At 35.4% G+C, this 21,687-nt stretch overlaps 1 protein-coding gene across 1 annotated transcript in view; it reads right to left on the bottom strand.

Annotated features, from left to right (window-relative positions):
* LRP1B (LDL receptor related protein 1B) overlaps positions 1–21,687 on the bottom strand; it is a 1,903,200-nt gene that overhangs the window by 300,551 nt on the left and 1,580,962 nt on the right. The window contains exons 44-49 of the mRNA XM_047873645.1: positions 20,164–20,356; positions 19,408–19,533; positions 15,050–15,178; positions 12,281–12,400; positions 2,921–3,034; positions 2,528–2,677 (exon numbers count right to left, since the gene is read on the bottom strand). Coding sequence (XP_047729601.1) covers positions 2,528–2,677; positions 2,921–3,034; positions 12,281–12,400; positions 15,050–15,178; positions 19,408–19,533; positions 20,164–20,356 — 832 coding nt within the window. The remainder of the gene's footprint in view (positions 1–2,527; positions 2,678–2,920; positions 3,035–12,280; positions 12,401–15,049; positions 15,179–19,407; positions 19,534–20,163; positions 20,357–21,687) is intronic.

Raw genomic sequence — 21,687 nt, 5'->3', positions numbered from 1 at the left:
AATAAAATAAAACAAAACAATAAAACAAAATAGAACAAAATAAAACAAAATAAAACAGATAATTACGAAGTGAATGGGACTAAGGCTAAAGAATCATTTTTGGCGGAAAATATCTGTAATTCTATATCCATAAAGATGAATAACATTACAAAAACATTAGTGGGTCTTTACTGAGAAAGTGTGGGCTGGGTGTTCCTATTGTCTTGTATTCAGAGTATGCTTTGACAAGGTTTATATAAGCATTCTGTACTTTAAAAAGAAAAACAATTTACAATGGAATCTCTAAAAATGTTATCTCTTACATAAATGTCTTGAGAATAAGTATCTGCATGCAAAGTTACTTTGTAAATTACATATTTTGTAGACTGTGGAGTATTGTTATTATCATTTCTTTTTTTTTTTTGCATCTTTTTCAATGTTTATTTATTTGTTTTAAGAGACAGAGGGATAGAGCATGAGTGGGGTAGGGGCAGAGAGAAAGAGAGAGACACGGAATCTGAAGCAGGCTCCAGGCTCCAAGCTGTCAGCACAGAGCTTGATGCAGGGCTCAACCCCATGAACTGTGAGATCATGACGTGAGCCGTAACCAACTGAACCACCCAGGCGCCTCTTGTTATTATCACTTCTAAGAGAGCATATAAAATATTAGATTTTTCTCTACTAAATTAGATTTTTCTCTACAAGGTCCCCTTGTACCTTTAGGTTTACATAGTTTTAGACTGGCTCATAGCCAATTTGGAAGCAAACCTTAGAATATACATCATGATATAATAATCCATTCACACTATAATAATCATACGACAATAATCCGTTGTGACTGTATTAAGATAACAATCCCATTTAATTTTTCAAATGCCAATTTTGTATATTTAATTGAAGATGAAAATAAAATTTTTGACAGAATTCACCACTAAACTGAAAAATCATGTGATTTATGTCTTACTTTTTCTTAGGATATTGCCTAGATATCACCTAAGGTGTTTAGCCTGACCTATTACTGGCTTCCAGTCTGTCCATCTACCTGTCTCATCAGTCTATGTAGCTCCCCTCTCCTTCTTGTCCACTATGATTATAATTCTTTATTAATGTTAAAAGTAAACTTTAAAAATAATTTGTTAATATTAGAAATATATAAAGGCCACAAAGTTTTTATATATATGTAAGTTTTAATGAGTATCTATTACATGCTGCCTTCAAGTTAATTTTAAAAATTAACTACAGCCATAATGAGGTTCTACATAATTTTTGTAGAAAGAACAACAGATTATGAATCTAGACACCCAGGGTCCATGAGTCTAAATCAATGTCAGTATATTTCTTTTAAAACGTCTTATGTGATTAAAAGTAAAATGTGGAAGAGTTGCGGTGAGCCACAGTCACAAGTGCATATAAAAGTTCTCCATAGAACCGGAAAAGTTCTCCAGTTCCTCCTAGGATGCAGCTAGCCTTTCAAACACAGGAGGAACAAAAATGATATCAAGAATGTTACAAATCGTTGAGCAGGAAAACACAAAAATAAAAGGAATCTGCTAATGCAAATTAAGTGACAGATTATGAATTATTAAGAATATTGTTCGACACTAGAGATTGAGTGTGCGTGTGTGTATACTGCTGCATAGAATACCTATGAATATAATTTCCTAAAATATTTTTAAAAACTTGCATGTCAACTAAACATGGAAAAAGTGAGTATAGCAACAGGATAAGAAGGAGGAAATACCACAGCTCCCAGTGAGACACGTGGTTGCAAGGGTAAACAACCAATATACTTACAACCCTTCTGTACCCAGACACCATTCTGTTTTTCATTTTCAGTATGGTAGTCATGAAACTACTGAAATACTTTCCTATAAAGCATATCTATTTCCAGTTATAGTAATTTAACACCTTTACTTCTTATATTTTTTTTAGATTTGTTTTCTCAAATACTTAGAAAGGAACAGCACTTTTCAATGGAAAGCGTTCTGTTAAGAATGCAGATGACACTCTGAAAGAGCTTATGTTTGCAAAATGATTAAAAAGTGAGATATAAATATGCCTTTCTGACCTTGATCCAGTGAAAATAACTGTTACTCATGCTACTATGTCAAAAGATTATGTAAACTTCATCAAACAGCCTAACATGACAATACAAACTCTATGACATTGAATAAAGCCAGTGGTGAGAAACATTGTCTCTCTCCCTTTAGTTCATAAATATTTTTTTTCTCAGTATGTAATACTTCCATGGAAACTTTAGAGATCACACATTTTAAGACTTAATCACCAACTTTAAGAGGATTAATGACGAATTGAACATTCAAAGGAAATCGATTCAAATACAGAACAGATTTCTTGAGTATCATTTCATAACTCATTAAAAAACATCAAGGGGCATGTTTGGAAGAGGATGATTTCCTGTAATTTAGTCTACATTATTTAAATTTTAATCCTAACAACTGGATATCAAAAATAAAGTTTCAAAAATTTATTGTATACAATGAGACTCTAAATCTCAAGGCAAAGACTTTTTTCTTTCTAGAATTACCTGGGCATTTTAATTCATCTGAGTAGTCCCCACAGTCGTTAGACCCATCACATATCCAACTTGGCAGGACACACAGTGAGGTAGAATTACATCTTATAAACCCTGTGGTTTTCACTCCAAGTTTATAGAAATGTGTACAATCTGTATTATCTGTAAGGAGGTAAACAGAAAAATGAAAAACACCTCATCTGTAAAGATTATGAGCCTTCTATGTAGGTCACAGAAACAAGAAAAGTTAACCTCATTTGAAGAGATAAAAATGCAATTATCCTACACAACAGGGGTTAATTACACATCAATTCTGGACAAGGTTCAGTGAAACATTGGGCAGTGCTCCATGGAATGCCAAAGGTACCCAGGGAGGAACAAACAAAAGGTAGTGGAATATCTTACTGCAATTCTTTTCATCTGAAGCATCTGCACAATCTATGTTCTGGTTGCATCGTGCTGATCTTGGAATGCATGACCCATCTGCACAACGGAACTCAACAGAGGCACAGGTTGAAACTGGAAAAACAGGTAAATAAAGAAATGGATAGATGAGACAAAAGCGATTTCTTGCTCTAACATTCTGAGTACAGATGGTCTCGGACTTACCATGGTTCGAAATGAGTTTTTGGCTTTGTGAGAGTGTGAAAACCATACACTTTCAGTTGAACCTATACTTCAAATATGGAATTTTGATCTTTTCCTGAGCTAAAGATCCGCAATATGATGATACTTTCTCTCTTGAGCTGGGCAGCAGCAGGGAGCCACAGCTCCCAGTGAGACACGTGATTGCAAGGGTAAACAACCAATTAACTTACAACCATTCTGTACCCAGACACCATTGGGTTTTTCATTTTCAGTATGGTAGTCACAAAATTATACAAGATACACAATACTTTATTATAACATTGAATTTTTGTTGGATGATTTTGCCCACCTATAGCCTAATGTAAGTAAGTGTTCTGAGCATGTTTAAGGTAGGCTGGGCTAAACTATGACATTTGATAGGGTGGGTGTATTAAATGCATTTTGACTGACAATATTTTCAACTTATGATGGGTGTATCAGGACATAACTGCATTACAAGTCGGGGAATATATGTATTTCAACTAATTCACATAGTTTTGTTTGGTTCTACTATTTTAACTCTGGGAAGTCAAACTTAACCCATGGCTCCCACCCTTGCAAGCTTGGGTTAGAAGTCTCATACGTCTTCCCTGTAGCACAACTATTCTCTCCGTTGTGGTACTTAAAATACCTCATTGCGATTGCCTGTTTATGTATCTGCTCCCCCACTAAGTTGTAAGCTCCATGAACGCAAGGACTGTGCCTTGTTCCCATGATAATATAAGCGCAGCACTAAGCCAACATACCAAAAACAAAAACAAAAACAAAAACAAACAAAAAAACTGCATGTTGCTGAGAAATTCTTTCTCCTTCCAATTTCAAAAGTACATGGTTGTAACACTAAGCAAATGTCTAATTGAGTTAGTATAGGGAATTCCGAATCTGGTTGCAAAGAAGTGGAAGTCGACTTTGATGAAAAGAGCAGACAGCCAGCCAGAGACACTGAAATGGAGCAACCACTGAGCATTTGCTTTATTACTCAGAGGAAATAGCTCAGCAATGCTAGAAAGTCATCCATGCCATTTTCTACTCCTTTACACAGCCATATCACTAATATCTGCTATAGGAAATATGAATCCCTCGTTCTCAGAAGCATAAATGTGGTATGACTTGTCTCTATTGTTAGTAAGTATGGCTTTCCAATTCCCTGCTATGCTTAGATGAGAATCAGTTTCAATATGCTACTGTCATTATCTACACCTTATACAGAATAGCTTATGCTTAATCATATATTCCTTTCTACTTTGCTCACACATTCATTACCATACAATGGTTTCTAACAATATGTTGTGAACAGGTGCATGACATACTATGTACATTAGATTAACTTAGGTGAGAATTTTATTCCAAATTCAAATTTCCACAGGTGGCTTATGTAAATGTACAACCTGAAGGGCTCTTTGATTATGCCACTTTTACTAGTGTTGATATTTTAAAGAGCCCATTTAATTATAAATAGAAATTATATCAATTGTAAATGGTTAAAATGCCACCTTAAAATATGCAAATTTTACTCAAGGGTGTATGTGTCATGTGTATTTCATAATGCACTGTTCTTATTATATTTAATTGTATCTTGCAATTGTATCCTTATTTGTGCTTAAATGATGATTAGAATAAATGTTTTATTTACAATTTACAATTATAATTGCCTCAGTGTTTTCTTCATTAAAAATAACACCTTATCATATGAAACAGATAATGCTATTATGAATAGAAATAAATACACTGTTCCAAACAGGAAAAAAAAAGACATTCTTCTTTTACATCTACAAAAGCAAAATCTCTTCCATATTCCTTTCAATTACATTTTACATTCAATATTTTTTTCAATAGAAACAGTAAATGGAATATATAACATAGAAAGCAATCATGACAAACATTTATATTTTGTTTCTTACTTAGCTATCTATCAGAATCTCCTATTAAGAAGTTGTATTCCAAAAGATCCTGTATAATGCCTTTATTGAGAAGACAGGGTTCAAATTTCAATAGTGCTGTATTACAAGGTATTTAAACCCATATGCTTCCATTCTACACAAAGCAAAGATATTATCAATTGTCCTGCTTCCTGGTACATTGGCTGACAGAATAATGAATGCTATGTAAATGCTTAACTAGAGACTTCCTTGAATGTTTTATTTTAAAATTTCTTATGATTTGATTATTTTGAAACATGGTACATGTAATTGCATAATGTTAATTAAATTATTGGTACTAAATTTAGGATGTTTACGAATTACTTGAGGAGATGTATTTAATGTCTGCTTTTTAGTATTTTACTTCACATTCTGCTTAAAGTTAATCCTTAAAGATTAAAAAAAAAAAAACAACCCAACATCCTAGACAGTGGTAATATTCCCAGACAAATCTAAAAAGATTATCTCATAATACCCCTGGGTTTCCATCTGATACTCACAGAGTTTAAGGATGCCAGAACGATCACAATAGGCACAATCACAACTCATTCCACCACCTCCATCTCTCCCCAAACTTCCACAGAGAATCCTCTGTATACGTGGCAGGGAGCCCATCTGAGTGGGGATTGGTGGCAGATAGAGTGAAGAGGCAAATTATGACTCCGTGAACATGGGGGTGGCATCTCACACAGTTAAGAGGACTCGAGATCCAGCAATGTCACCGTAATGGAGGTTCAAAAATAATTGTACTGGGGCTCTCAGGTGGAAGTGCATGTAAAGAATGCGAGAAGAGTAGGAATGTGGAGCAAGTGGAACCCAGTTTTAGATGGTATTCTAAGAAGAAAGAAAGGACAGGAAATCTGACTAGATGAAAACAAACTATAACTTTGAAGTTGAAAAGAGGTGTTAGGAGATAATATTTAAAAGAAACACATGGACAAAAGGATGAGGTAGGGGGTCAGGAAAACTGGGCAGAGGGTAGAACATTTGTAGGATGTGTGTTTTCTTCCACTTTCCAATAAAAATATGGCTAATGAATCTTGGTGAGGAGGACCAGGCAGACCTATTAGAGTAGGTGCAATGTGCAAATAGGAAGACTGTACCTTTACTTCAAATCCTCTCTCCACAGAGTCTATAACTTGGTGTAGAGTTTGGGAACCATCGGAGGGTTAACTAGGATGTTAAGTCACACTGAAATTGGACATACTAAGTGGTTGCAGCATTTCATACGCAGTAGAAGCAAGGTGGTTGTGGGGATTAATATCTCCAGCATCTGTAGGCAAGGAAGGAGAGGGAGATGGGAGGAGTCCATGGGAACCACAGGAATTTTAGTAAACAGGTAAGCAAATGCCTCTTCTGCCAAAACGTCTTCTGCTATGTTCCTTCAACTATATTTCTTCCCCACTTTGTTTTGGTCAGTCAAGTATTGAAATGTGTTTCACCCTTCGGGTAATTTTTGAGGGAGAAATGTACTGGAATCTCTAATTTGTCAAGTGAATATGAAAGCTTTCTGTCAATTTTTCCTCAGGCTAAAAGTCCCGAAAAACAGAGAAAAGAAAATAATGTAGTCCAAATAAAGATAAGCCAAGTGAGAAATACTAGACTTTTCCCTCCAGGTAGTCCAAAAGGAGAAGGAAGCCTGCAAAATGTGAGTGAAAACAGCACAGCCACACCAGGAATAGCAATGAGATACTACAAAGGAAGATCTGACAGGGAATGTGGATCAAAGCAGCAGTAAGAGGGAATAAAACCATTCTTCCCCTCATATAATTTCTCAATTTTCCTGTTCCAGCCACTTTCTTTTGTCTGTGTCAGTTAAAATATTTAATGAGATAGGAAAGATATAAGATCGATTAGTCTTTCTGTGGTTTTTAGGGCACTTGTTATAAATAACTTAAGTCAATGTTTTCCAACTTCCCTGCCCAGCCTGCAGCACAGGGAAGCTGACAAGGAGAAAGAAAGAAAGAAAGAAAGAAAGAAAGAAAGAAAGAAAGAAAGAAAGAAAGAAAGAAAGAAAGAAAGAAAACATTAAATTTGCTGTCATATCTCTTCTGTTTACTTTCAAACCACATCTTTTATTTAACTTACTGCTTAGGCTCTAAAGGTATGCAAACCCAGAAGGAATGATGATTTCGTCTATAGGCATGCTTATCTCTTCCTTTAGCGTATTGTTTGTGGATTCTTCAAAGTTTTATTATGAACTTATGAAAAAACAATCACCAGTTTCCTCTCCTTTAGGTAGCCTTAGAACTACTTAGTTCTCCAGTCCACCTAAAGGTGTCCAGGTGGCCCAGGCAAGTTCATGTACTTCCCAAAGGGAGTAATTAGACCCATCTCAAGTGGGAGAGAAGGAAGGATATCATGTACTCTCCCCGAACCTATTCACACAACCTCTCACACAACCAGAAGAAGAATACAGAATGACAAACTTTCTGAACAATTCTTCAGGTTATCTCCCTCCACCCTGCCAGGTAGCCTGATGTCTAAAACTCTCAGGGCAGTAATAAAAGATTTACAAGGATTTAGGGTTTTGCTTCTCTTCAAAAAGAGAAGAAACTAAAACTGATTGCTTATAATATCCATTTCCACTCTGTAAACAGATTTTCTGCCTTGTGGAATAAGAAAGAAAGAAAGAAAGAAAGAAAGAAAGAAAGAAAGAAAGAAAGAAAGATTAATTACTATTAAGATCTAAACCAAAGAAAAAAAGTATAAAATACTTCAAATAATTTACAGATGATTCCACCGTAGCCTCTCTCCATAGCCTATCAAACTGTCTCTGTGTATATTGACTTTTTATTGTACTAATTTGTATTTTTCATGTCTTGCTTTATTTATGTTAAAAAGTACTGGGGGCACCTGGGTAGCTCAGTTGGTTAAACATCCGACTTCAGCTCAGGTCATGATCTTACTGTTGGCAGGTTCGAGCCCCATGTTGTGCTCTGTGCTGACAGCTCAGAGCCTGGAGCCTGCTTTGGATTCTGTGTCTCCCTTTCCTGTCCCCCTCCCCCTGGCTTGCACTCTCTCTGTTTCTCAAAAATAAATAAAAAACATTAAAAATTTAAAAAAAGTAATAGGTAGCACAAGTGTGTGTGTGCATGCATGCACGCAGGTGTGAGTGCCCACGTGTGCACATGTATATATATAACAAAGCACTGCATCCACATGTTGCACTGACTATAAAAACAGAGAAGGTGTATCGGGAAGAAAACACTTGGAGAGAGAACTCTTTTTCCATTGTCCCTGAGCCCTTACATGTTCCTTTTCAAATTTCATTATCTTTTAGGTACGATAAGGTCCCATTTGCTGGATGGCTATGCATCTGAATTACTGACTTACAAGATAAATTGGCTTATGGGATATAGACCCAGAACGTCTTTCCCTAGGATGTGAAATGTGCCCTACAAGGACACTATGTGAATAAAATTAATATGAGGGAAAAATCAAATCCACAGATGTAACTGTAATAAATAATCTCATCTAAAAAGGTACCCATTTGTTTATCCTAAAGAAGCTAGTTCACTTACTTAAATCTATTAATTTCTAGCTAGTAATAAAGTATATGAGTTTTCATGAGTGCTCTTAGTTTCAAGCATCCTATATTAAACAGGAAGAATTTCAAGACATATGTTTTAGTTGTTGTTTTTAAGATATCCAATAGTTATGATTTTCACATTATTATTATCACAAAAGAAAAGTCTTGACTGAAACTTGATTCATAAATGCAGTAGTTATTGTCCAAGTACAAGACTGAGATAGTTATAACACAGAAATCAAAAGTTTAGTCTAAGAAAGGGGAAATAACATTGTGAGTTATTTTTATTGTTATTCAGCAGCTGGTAATGATAACATTAGGCACAATAAAATCTATCTATATTTTTTGGAAGACTTACTGCTCCCCCAGCAACATAAGAATTTGATATACACCTACCATGTACTAGGTACTCTGTTTCATAAACTTCAACTCATGGACTAATTTGTTTACCACCTTTGAAAAAATGTTTTTTTTTTCATTTTTCAAGAAAATCCACAGTAAGTTATTAACTTCCCACAGTTCCTTTTATGAATTTTGTTGTAAAATCTACTTTTTGTATCTATTGTTCAATTCCTTCACATTCTATCTTGATATTTTTATCTTTATCCTAGCTTAAAGTCTTTATTATATTCTCCCTTCCTGCTTGCAAATAAATAATAAAATATACTTTTTTTTTGGTCTACTTATAGTTTGGTTTCCTCCTTTCTTCCAAACACTTATCCATTTCCCTACACTTATCCCAGTATCTTACTATACTTTATCATTTTTAATATTTTATATGCAGTCTGAAATAACAGTTGATTTAGTCTGCAAAAGTATTTGGGTCTTCCTAAGCTACAGGGTCAACCTTAAATAGTAAGCTACTCAAGTGTTTGGCCAAAGTCTTATGGTCTAAGATGGCAGAGTAACTTCTTAACCCTTTTCTAGTGACAAATTATTTGTGCACATTCTGTCCTCTTCCACAACTTTGCATCACCTTCTCATAGCAACTGGACTTCACATCTTTCCTTTACCATCAATCTCTTCTTTTAAAAAAAATGTCTATTTTTGAGAGAGAGAGAAAACAAGAGCAGGAGAGGTGCAGAGAGAGAGAGAGAGAGAGAGATGGAGAATCTGAAGAAGGCTCAGACCTGTCAGCGCAGAGCCTCACCTGAGACTTGAACTCACCAACCGTGAGATCATGATCTGGGCCGAAATCAAGAATTGAACGCTTAACTGGCTGAGCCACCCAGGCACCCCAACCATCAGTCTTTTCTAAAAATAGTATTCTTCACTGTATTTACTCCTTCACCATACATTTTCTGCTCCAACCCAATGAAATTTGGCTGTTCTTTACAATTGTTCTTTACCACTGAACTGACTCTCAACGAAGGTTACCAAGAAATTATCTCCTATTTGCCAAGTTCAATGACCCTCTAGTCTATGCCTGGCTTCTTGCCTTCCCCATAACACTTTGCAATGCTAACTGATTCTCCCTTCTTAAAAAATAATAATTTCTTATGAAGATCTTTTTATTAGTCCTGTGATCTGATTCTCCTTTTTTGCATTATTAGTATATTTAGGTTTTTTTAATTTCAATAGGCAATTCTGATGTACTCCCCTACAACTATTACTGCATACACCCTCTGAGCTTTCTCTCTGTAATGAGTTCAAAATAAACACTTCTCTTCTAAATATACTACTGGAGCCCCAGCTCTACATCTATCTAAATGTCTTTGGAACAGTTCCATCTGAATGTCTACAGGTGCTCCCCTCTCAGAATGCAAATATTATCTTATTCCTATCCCACGTGAACAAAAGACCTATAAAAATAAATTTAAAAAATAATGAAACACAAATAATAATTTAAAAACAAAAACAAAAACAAAAGCTCACAAAACTCATGTATTCTTTCCTATGCTTTCTCTGGGATTATTACCCGAGATAAACCTTTTAAAATTTGTTGTATCTGTCTCTCTCCTCTTTATTCTCATATTTAGCTGCTGTGATAGCCTTCTGTTTTATCTTTCTGATGTCAGTATTATAGTTTTCATTTTCACAATCAAAGTGGTTTTTTTTTCCTCTTTTTTTTAAATATAAATTTGATTCTATTGGGCTTCCTTTAAACCTTCACTGACTTTCTGGTGACTACAAGGTGAAGTTTATGCTCCTTAAAATGGGTCAAAATATATCTTCAAGTCATGGCTCCTTCCTCTAATTTGTCTCATTTTTTTCTAAACCACTTGCCAGTATGCAATCAAGCTCTGACCATATCAAATTATTTGCAGCTTTCAATATTAGTCTCCCTACTTGGAATTACCTTCTATTTTGATCATTCCACCTTATTTATACCTTATTCCAACCCTTGGTATTCTTATATGTGCAATTATAACTTGATTATATGTGCAAGAAAAACTTGGTATTCTTATATGTGCAATTATAGTACTTGATATAAATCTTCATCTGTAAATTACTATCTTTCACTTGCAGTTTGAACTCCTTAAGAACAGGCAGATGACTTATTAATTTTATGTCTTCATCCTTAATGCATTGTACACAATGAAATGTGTTCAGTGAATGAAGATTTTTAAAGGAAAATTGGTTTAGAAAATTCTTTTGGGTCCAGATTTTAGGAGGCCTTAAATGTCAGACTAAAACATTTGTTGTTTATTCTGTAAACACCAGGACTCCATTTGTGATTCTTTATCATGTCTATGATTAAAAATACAAGGTGAATCCTTATATAGCATTTACTATATGCCATGTTCTGTTCTGAGTTTTTAATATACTCATTTAATTATTGCCTCTTTTCTTATATCTTGGGAAACTAAGGCACAGATTATCCAAAGACAGAGTCAGTATTGGGATTGGGGCTAAGGTTTTGTCCCAGGTAGTCTGGTTTGCTGATCTGTCCCAGGAATCATTGTAAGAACAAGTTCAATAAAACATTATAGCATGATTAACAACATTTGCATTAACTGGAAAGAGTATAGGCAGGGAGACAAGTTAAAGGACTGCTGTGTTGGGGTATCTGGGTGGCTCAGTCAATTGAGTTTCTGACTCTTTGTTTCAGCTCAGGTAAAGATCCCAGGGTCATGGGATATATCTACACTCAATGTGGAGAGTGCTTGGGAATCTCTCTCCCTCTCCCCCTCTCCCTCTCTCTCAATATTAAATACATACATACATACATAAGGAACGCTGTGTTAATCCAGGCTCAAGGTAGATTGAAAGGGAAGATATTTCAAAGAATTGGATGATTTATTGATGCATGGGCATGTGGGTGATAAAGTATGGAGGAAAGAGGAATCCAAGTTTTCCTGTCTGGTTGTTAGGAAAATGATGAAACACACTCATGTGAAAAACAGAGAATTGAGAAATGAAGGAGAGCATTTCTGGAGCAGTACATTCAGTATTACACATTCTTGTAGAAATGTCCAATAAACAAGGAGGTAGAACTGAAGATGTAAGAAATGACACGAGTTTTGAAGTGAGTGAAGGGATAAAAATCAGAATAGAGAATAAAGTCATAATTTTCAATGAATTCTAATAACTCCCCTCCAACAGCATCTACTAAAATGTGGTCCATATATGTTAGCAGGTGCTATATACCAAAAGGGTGAAACCACTGTGCTGTCAGGGACACACTGTGGAAAATTTCAGGAAACAGCATCATAACATTCCTAGGCTGAAGCAGCACATATTTACCTTTACAGTCTAATTCATCAGAGTTGTCCCCACAGTCATTTTCACCATCACATAACTTGCCATGAGTAATGCAACGACGATTGTAGCAGGGCTTGAAACCTCGTCGACAGCTTCTGTTTTCTTATAAATGAAAATAGAAACAGAACTGGATGTCTTACAGAGATATTTTTAAAACAAAGAAAATCACTGATGAGATCTCATTCATAACAATTGGATCATGTATCTATGAAACAAGTGTTGTGCAGGATCAAAGTTCTGATTAGAGCTTTGAATATTCATGCATTATCAAGTGGTATATTCAGTAAAGACCTTTTTGACTAAGTATTTTAACTTCAGTGTTCATACTTGGAGACCTCTTCAAATTATACTCACATTATTGCTTCTTATATTTGTGTCCACTAGCATGGAAATAAACATACTAAACTTTCTCGAGAAATCAGTCTCTACCTCAAAAGTCATAAAGACACTCTCAATACCTATCTCCTATCTCTTCTGCATGCTGTAAGGGTTTTATAACAAGAAAAAAAAGTGGCAAAACATGTATCCCTGAATCAGTGAATCAGAGAGTTACCTAAATATCCACAAATTCCCTTAAAAATTATCTGAGTGGCTCAGTCGGTTAAACATCTGACTCTTGATTTTGGCTCAGGTCGTGATCTCACAGTTAGTGAGTTCGAGCCCCACATGGAGCTCTGTGCTGATATTGTGGAGCCTGCTTGGGATTCTCTCTCCCCGTCTTTCTCAGCCCCTCCCCGACTTGTATGCGTGCACATGCTCCTCTCTCTCTCTCTCTCTCTCTCTCTCTCTCTCTCTCTCAAAATAAATAAATAAACTTTAAAAAAATTGAAAAATGTCTACCAAAATTTCTAAGAATAATAATAATTGCTTTCTAAATGTATTTACCTTAAAGAGAGTTTCCTGGGGCACCTGGGTGTCTCAGTCGGTTAAGTGTCCGACTTTAGTTCAGGTCATGATCTCAAGGTCTGTGAGTTCGAGCCCTGTGTTGGGCTCTGTGCTGACAGCTCAGAGCCTGGAGCCTGCTTCTGATTCTGTGTCTCCCTCTCTCTCTGCCCCTCCCCCCTCATGCTCTGCCTCTCTCTGTCTCTGACAAATGAATAAACTTTAAAAAATTAAAAAAAAAAAGAGGGTCTCCTGTATTTTCTGATTTGGGGCAGAAGGTACCACTTACAATAATAACTGCCATTTACTGAACACGAATTTTGTGCCAGGCTCTATATTGAGCAAATGTACATATACTTTTGTTTATTTAGTGTTCTGAATCAACATTCAAACTAGGTTTGTCTTGTAGTGAGAAATAAAAATACAGAGAAGTACCCTTGCTCCTACTAGTCATATACTAGTAAGTTTAGGAACATAAATGCAACCTCGGGTGTAACTCCAAAGCCTAAAATCTACATCTATGGGGGTATCCCACAGGCCAAATGCAGCCTGCGAGCCTGTTTTTGTATAGCTCTGGCTCTAAGAATGGTGTTTATATTTTTAAAAAGTTTAAAAAAAGTTTTTTAAATAAAGGATAATTCACAGAGAGCACTTTTGGCCCACAAACCCTACATTACTTAACGAACTAACCCTTTCCAGATAAAGTTTGCCAACCACTGCTCACATGAATATTTTTAGGAGATAAAAATAATGTGAAATATATTCTCAAGACAATTCATAATAAATACAAATTGCAAGCTGATTATTATATTTTTATACAGTTTAATATTTTCATAGTGTATAGAATATAACCATTCATTCAAGTGAATATGCCAGTTGAGGTAAATTCACTAAGATTTCAGTTATAGATCAATCATGGACAAATTACATCTGACTATCATTTTAACGGAGAGTGTGATTCTGCAACATAAAAGAGAGAACTGCCTGTGAATTGCCCAAACTCTATCTTCCTCTTATTTTAACCACTCTTTGATCATTTAGGTATAATTATTATCCAGGTGATAGAACAAAGGAGAAAAGTAGAAACCAAATTCCAGATATATATTCCTGAATTTTACAGAGCATACAATATCAACACTCTTATACTGCAGTGCAAAAATAAATCAAACCATTTTGGAAATAAGCTGAAACAATGCTACAATAACTATTAATGATTACACATACACAAATTTCCAGGAAAAATATTGTGATGAAGGTAAACATCAGTTGCTTGCTGGGCTCAAAAAGTCAATCTCTACCCTCAAGAGAGAACAAAAGGTTGACCATCACTTGGTGTCACCTATAGAGGTACAGCTGGAAGAACTCCCTGCTTGATGGGGAGGATAGCTAAGGCAATAAGCCCTTGTACCCAAAGACACTAGCCCTGGGCCAATCCAGGAGGCAAAAATAAGGATGACACTTTAATATCAACTCAACAATGTGCTGACTGATGGTGAAACTTTACTGCAGAATAAACTTACAATATCTACCAATAACTAATATTTCTGACTTACACGTTAGGAATGTAACCCTAAAACTTACTCCTACATGATGAATAACTAGACAGCTAAAAAGAAAGGCTCTTAAATTTGTACTTTGTAGACAGAAAGCCATGGAGAAATTCTTCACTGAGTATCGTGAGTACCGAATAGGAAATAAGGAGCCCCGTTTGAACAAGAACAAAGCCAAATCTATGCCTTAGACCTGCATATTATTACAGACATTCAGGAAATCATACCTATAAACTAAATGGAGATAATCAAACCAAAAACTACAAAAATAATTACAAACTGCTCTCTGAAACAAGGACATCATACATGGGACACTTACCACAGTAGAGTAGTTTCTCATCTGACTTATCCTTACAGTGAGGAATGCCATCACAGGTAAGCTGGTAGTCGATACACTCTCCATTTCCACACTCAAACTCTGAATACATGTTGCAAGAGGAATTTTTTGCTGAAAGGGAAAAATTCAAGGTTTTTTACTCAATAACAAACATAATGTTTGCTGTTTTTACCTTCCCTTTCTAAAACTTTTGGGACTTGCCTCACTTCATTTTTCTTTTATACCTATTTGTATATTTTGCTAATTATTTTGTGACTATATATGTATGGAAAGAAGGACGGGCTTAAATTTGGGTAACTATATTTGTGCATATTGCTTAACAGTCCACCTTAAAAAGAAATTGTAGAAAAAAAGAACCAGTTAAATGGGCTCTGTACATATTGAGAGTGTGTGTGTGTGTGTGTGTGTGTGTGTGTGTGTGTGTGTGAGTGTGTGTGTTTTCTTATTGGAACCTATTATATACTCTTCAATACATTGACATTTTCCAGACATAGACTTCTCTTGTTTGTTTATTTATTTACACTTGAGTGTGGTTGACACTCAATATTACCACAGTTTCAGGGACAGTGTTTTGTTTTTGTTTTTTGTTTTTTTTTGTTAATGCTTGACTTGATTCATCTCATTTAAATCTACCTCCAACCTATATTCCTCTCCAACTACCTTTTAGCAGCTTTTGAAATTCAGATGTACTGAAACTGCGAAAAAGATTCTCCTCAGCCTCTTGTTCTGTGCATTGTGGGAGGTACCAGGGAGCAGAACCGATACACACGGCCAGCACCTGCTCCTTGAAATGCAGGAGGAATGCATAGGAAATGCACAGGAAACCATGGATTAAACTGGTAGAAGAGCCTGATAAACTGAAAAGCATGTGAACCAGAATTTATGGGCTCCAAATGACCACCACCATATTGTCTCACTCCTAAATCTCAAGATTTTACTAAGAAATTAAAAGCCAGAGTTTCTGGGGCGCCTGGGTGGCTCAGTTGGTTAAGCGTCTGGCTTCGGCTCAGGTCATGATCTTGCGGTTTGTAGGTTTGAGCCCTGTGTCGGGTTCTGTGCTGACAGCTCAGAGCCTGGAGCCTGCTTCGAATTCTGAATTCTGTGTCTCCCCCTCCTTTTCTTTTCCTCCCCTGTTCATGCTCTGTCTCTCTCTCCCAAGAATAAATAAACTTAAAAAATAAAAAAAAATTAAAATAAATAAATAAAAGCCTGAGTTTTTATGTGGCTTGCCCAATCTGTGAGCAAAGACCCACAGCAACAAAATATGAGCAAACAAACAAAAACCAAAAACATCTTTCTACAGCTAGGTTTCATTGTTTCAACCTGGAACACCAGTGTGTAACCCCTGTTGTAGAAAGAGCTTTCCTGGGGAAAGTGAACTTATTTTTATTCTTAAATAATAGATTTGCCAGCAAACACTTGGAATCTAATGTTTTGGTTGCATCCCTTGTGTTGTTTGCTTCCTTGTACTCACTCCATTGCTTGTTGAATAATTGTACAGCAAAATCTAGTCATGTTAATTATGTTGGAGGTAACTGGAATTCATTTATCTCCACTAATGCAGAAAACAGAGCTTAATTTTATAATTTACTACCAATTTCTTTTTAAAGCTATATTTCAGAAATATTCCAGCCACTATTACTACTTGAAGTTTCCAGTGTTTTCTTTATTATTTCTAGAAATTATCTCATTTTCACAGATTATCAATCTACCTACCTATGACTTTTAATTGAACTCTTTCATCGGTAATTTTTTTTCATATTCTAAAAATATTTTGTTTTCTTAGTGCAGTCTAAATTTCAGTGGTCATTAGCTAAGGTGGAAAGTCATCTTAGAGAAAGTAACAAAGAATTAAAAAATCTAAAATATCATTAACTTTAAAGAAAGAAGAGCTGGAGCGTCGGGGTGGCTCGGTTAAGTGTCTGACTTTGGCTCAGGTCATGATCTCATGGTTGATGAGCGTGAGCTCCGCACTGCTGTCAGCACAGAGCTTGGTTCGGATCCTCTGTCCTATCTCTTTGCCTCTCCCCCACTCACGCTGTCTCTCTCAAAAGTAAATAAACATTTCAAAAAATAAAGGAACAAGTGTTAAGAAGGGTGCTGACATTACTGCACATGATCACAATAAAGCATGAGCTGAACAAAATTCACTTACTGAGAGTCTATTGACATTCCCAACTTATTCTACTTTCAACACATCCTATTTAACTTCCCACTTCCAGTGAAAACAAACTGTTATGATTGAAAATGCAAATTTTGTTTTTATAATCATTATGCCTTTGAGGGGGAAAATATTCACAACAAAAAATGTTTTTATTAGGTAAAATCAAATCTTATATAAGCACAATTCTTGCTTAGGTATGTTCATATGAAATAGTATTGAGTGTTTTATGCTTCTTTGCAGAAACAAAAATGTGGTTCATCTGTTCACTAATTCTCTTACAAGGTAATTACTTTAATTATATTTGCTATTCTTATTTCTGTTGCGGGTGTTGATAAGGTTAGGAATGTTGTATAAAATGGAACTGCCTAATCTTTCTGTCAAGAATTATGCCAACACATGGTTTTCCCTCCCATACCCCGAGGGAGGTGTTAGTAAATGGCCTTTCACCCCTTCAACACTGCCATTAACATTCATGAACTGCTCTGGGTGAACTAATTCAGATGTGGACGTAGATATGCCAGAAATATCCTCATTTCCCAAAGATGGATTTGACAAAGTTACTTTCCAATCTCTCTGCTGGACCACAGGATTTCAATAAGAATGCACCATGGATACAGGATGCTTCTATTAAGGTCTGTCGGCTCTGAGGAATCCAACATCACTCTATAGTTGCATGTGAATACAACTGTGCTTGTTTAAAAGACAGTTTTCTTTCTGATTCATTCCCTCTCATCAATAGAGAGAAGCAGGTGGCTTAGTAGGGACAGATGTATCTAATCTATTTTGCAGCGAGCACAGGCATCCACTGTATACAAATAAGCCTTGCTGTTTCGACTAAAGGCATTGCTTTTCTACTGGCCTGTATTGACCTGTGAAAGAAACATGAATGATTCTAATGCATGGCTAACACTCCAGGCTTACAGATGGCATCAGATCCAGACCATTACAGCTGAAACCACAAAAGCAAACTGAAAGAGAGTTTAAGCAATTGCCTGAACAATTCAAGGAAGTGTTGGGTTACTAAGAAATACAGGAATTTGTGGCCCGAATTATTAAAATTGTCTTCATTTAAAGTTCACTGACCAACTGCATCATTCCCTCGTTTGCTCTGGCACAGTCTTAAGTGAAAGTCTTTTACTTCTTTGGCTAAAAGGTGCCCTTTGGGTTGTGGTACCAGTGTGCAAAGTGAAAAGGTATGTCTGTGTTCTTGTATGAGGTGCGATAGTTTTCAAGGTAAAGAAAACGATGTGAAAGTGCTTGCATTAAAGTACATGGCAGAAAAAAGAGAAGATCCTCCTGGTAAATAAGGACCAAATACAAAGATGAAACCTACTTATACCATCTGATGCAATGGAGCATATCCAGCTCCACTGGTTTTCTAAGATGAAAAGATAGAAGATGAAGAAATAGATGATGAGAGAAAAAAAAGCAAACAATCACCACATCCTGAGAGTGAGTTCACCAATTTCCAGCAAAATGTTTATCTTTTGTCTTTGTTATACACAACAGTCTTAATGTTAAAGATGAATTAACATTCTTTATGTCGCTGGCTAATTTCTCATGGCAGTATTGGAACACTTGAACCTTATTTATTTTGGAAACAGTTTGAAAACTTAGCTGTTAATAAGTGTATACTGTAATGGTACTAATTAAAGATTGCAATGCCTTTTGGGAGGTATAAACATCATGCAAGGCTGCAATGTTACATTCTTAATTAACTGTTTGGAAATGATTACAAATAAGCTGCATGAGCCATTCTCTCTCATTTACATACTGTGACGGACAGTGAGTAGTTTCACTACAAGGCTTCTGATCTACTGCCTATATACTGGTTTGTTTCAGCTTTATTAATTTTGCTATTGACTTAATTTTCAAAGTCGTAACCACAAGTTTGCAGATGATTATGTACGCAGGTTATTTCTCTAATCCAACACCTTCCAGCCCACAATGGGGGGAACACACCATTTGCCGCTGTTTGGATTATCATTATCTATCATATGGTGTTACAATTAAGTAGAATGGTGAATCGAGTTCTTTTTAGGATAGACAGATATGCCAACTGGGCCTTTAACTTTGGAGGAAAGTACAACTTCATGAATACTGAAACAATTTCAATATGTCTGTGTGTGCTTTTTGAGCAGTTATGTCGTATCACATTTCAATACTCTTTACTTACTCACACATCTGTTGTCATCTAGCAATATGCGATCCCCCCTGCAGGAACAATTCACTCTCCCATTAGGAGTTAAAAGGCACAGGTCATGGCAACCTCCGTTTAATAATGAACATGGAGAAAGTTCACCTGCAATAAAGAAGCTTTATTGGTAACATTTTATATTGAATTTCTATTCTGTTAGATAGAGATTAATAGTAAACTGTTAGACTGCACCCATCTCTCAAAGATAAAAATAAGAAAGATTCAGGACTTTTGAGAATCCAAACATCACAAGCAATAAGAACTTTTGAAAAACATGTAACATAAATCACTACATCTTCTACAACATTTGTCAAGGAAGCCATGGCATCACATGAACTAGAATCATTAAAAACCACATTGACACTTCAAGCTGCAATTTTTGTAGGTGTTCCAGTGATTAAAGAACTTTTAAGCCCAGATGTAAAGCTTATTTATTAAGAAGTATTATTTTCAAGGAAACAATTTGATTTGAATGTTCAAAGATAGGCAGTGAGAGAGAATAAAATTCCAGAAACAAGTAATTAAAAAGGAATTGTTCCTCTGGTGATAAATTCAGAACTACAGAAGGTATCTTAAACCTTTCAGATGATTTTATTGTACTGCATGGTCAAATCCTGAACACTGTCCCAGGAACTCTAAGAAAACAAAATTCAACCAAGTATTACTAGAACACATAGATGATTTTTCAAGAGATTATATAATTAAGAAATACATTTAGTGTCTAGTGTAACTTACAGCTATTAGTGTCATTGGCAACAGCTATGATTCCCATTGGTTGGTGTGGGATATCAGAACGAAGAATTTTTGTATCTCCTCCTGTATACTTGTTGGAACGCAGAATAGCTCTTCTTCCCCAGTCTGACCAGAAGATATAATTGTCATAAACAGCCAAACTGAGGAAAGTTCCTGGCCCAGATTTGACAATCACCTGAAATAAATGTAAATATGTTTTTTAAATGAAGATATAGGCATTCCTATAACTACATCCACTTTTACTTCAAAAAAAAATTTAAAAATTAAGAGTAGATAGCTTTAATCAATGAAAATCAGATAAAAATGCATTTTACTGAATGTATTTTTATAAAATTCTTAACAGTTTATTTTAAATGTTTTAATCATTCTTAGCTTTTACAATGTATTTGTTTAATATTTTAGGTATATTTCTATTTACTAATCATTCAGTTCATATAAACAGTTGCATGTTTTCAATATTATACAACAAAATCACCAAGCCAAAAATATGAGATTCTGTTTACTAATAAACATTTATCTTTTTTAAGAATCATCAGACATCCAGTGAACACTCATCAAGCTCTCAGAACTATATAAGGAACATAAAGAACTATAGGACCCAGGTTTTCCTTCAGGAAGCTTTTACCATCTCTTTCCATTACAATTATTTCCATTACAATTATTGCTCTTTCCAATACAAAATTCCATTGCAATACTCCCTTATATCTTGTGTGACAGTCCTGAAAAAAACTTCATTGATGTTTTAACAAGTGTCATGGATATATGTTTTCCTTAACACATTTAATGCTACTGAGGAAAAAAAAAACAAAACAGAAGATGAACTAGATACATGTAACAATGTGGGTTGATTTCGGAATAATTATACCGAGTGAAAGCAGCCAGAAATAAAGATATCACTCATATACTCTAAAAATTTCAAAGTAATCTATGGTGACAAAAAAACAAAACAAAACAAAACAAAACAAAACAAAACAAAACAAAACAAGTGTTTCCCATGGACAGAGTGAGGCAGGGGAGGGATGGAAAGAAAGAGATTAAAAAAGGAAATGAAGAAATTTGTAGAGGTCATGGATATGTTAATTTTCTTTCTCAGCCTCTAGAACTCTAAGAAATAAATGCCTGTGGATTAAGCCGCCCAGTCTATGGTATTTTGTTATAGCAGTCTGAACTGATTCATCCCTTCCTTTTAGAAAAGCCAAGCTTTAAAATTTATATCTATTTTAAATTTCAACAAATATAATATATACAAAATAATATATATATTATATTTGTTATATATATATATATAAAAGCAAAATGATGAAGGGAAGATTGTTTGTTAGGAGAACGTGAAATGATAGCTACTCTAATGTGCGATCTGGGAAGATTTTCCTGAGAAAGGGAATGATGAAGAGTCAATAGGACAGGAAAAGAGAAAAAGAGAAAGAAGGGCTCTGGGCAGAGGGAATACAAGGTGTAGAAGTCAAGCAGAAGGGGAAAGAGAAAATGAACAAAAGTTAAGCAGCT

The sequence above is a fragment of the Prionailurus viverrinus genome, chromosome C1 (assembly GCF_022837055.1).
Source record: "Prionailurus viverrinus isolate Anna chromosome C1, UM_Priviv_1.0, whole genome shotgun sequence".
Lineage (NCBI taxonomy): Eukaryota > Metazoa > Chordata > Mammalia > Carnivora > Felidae > Prionailurus > Prionailurus viverrinus.
Note: the sequence above shows the minus strand (reverse complement) of the source record. Positions and strands in the feature narration are given on the sequence as shown.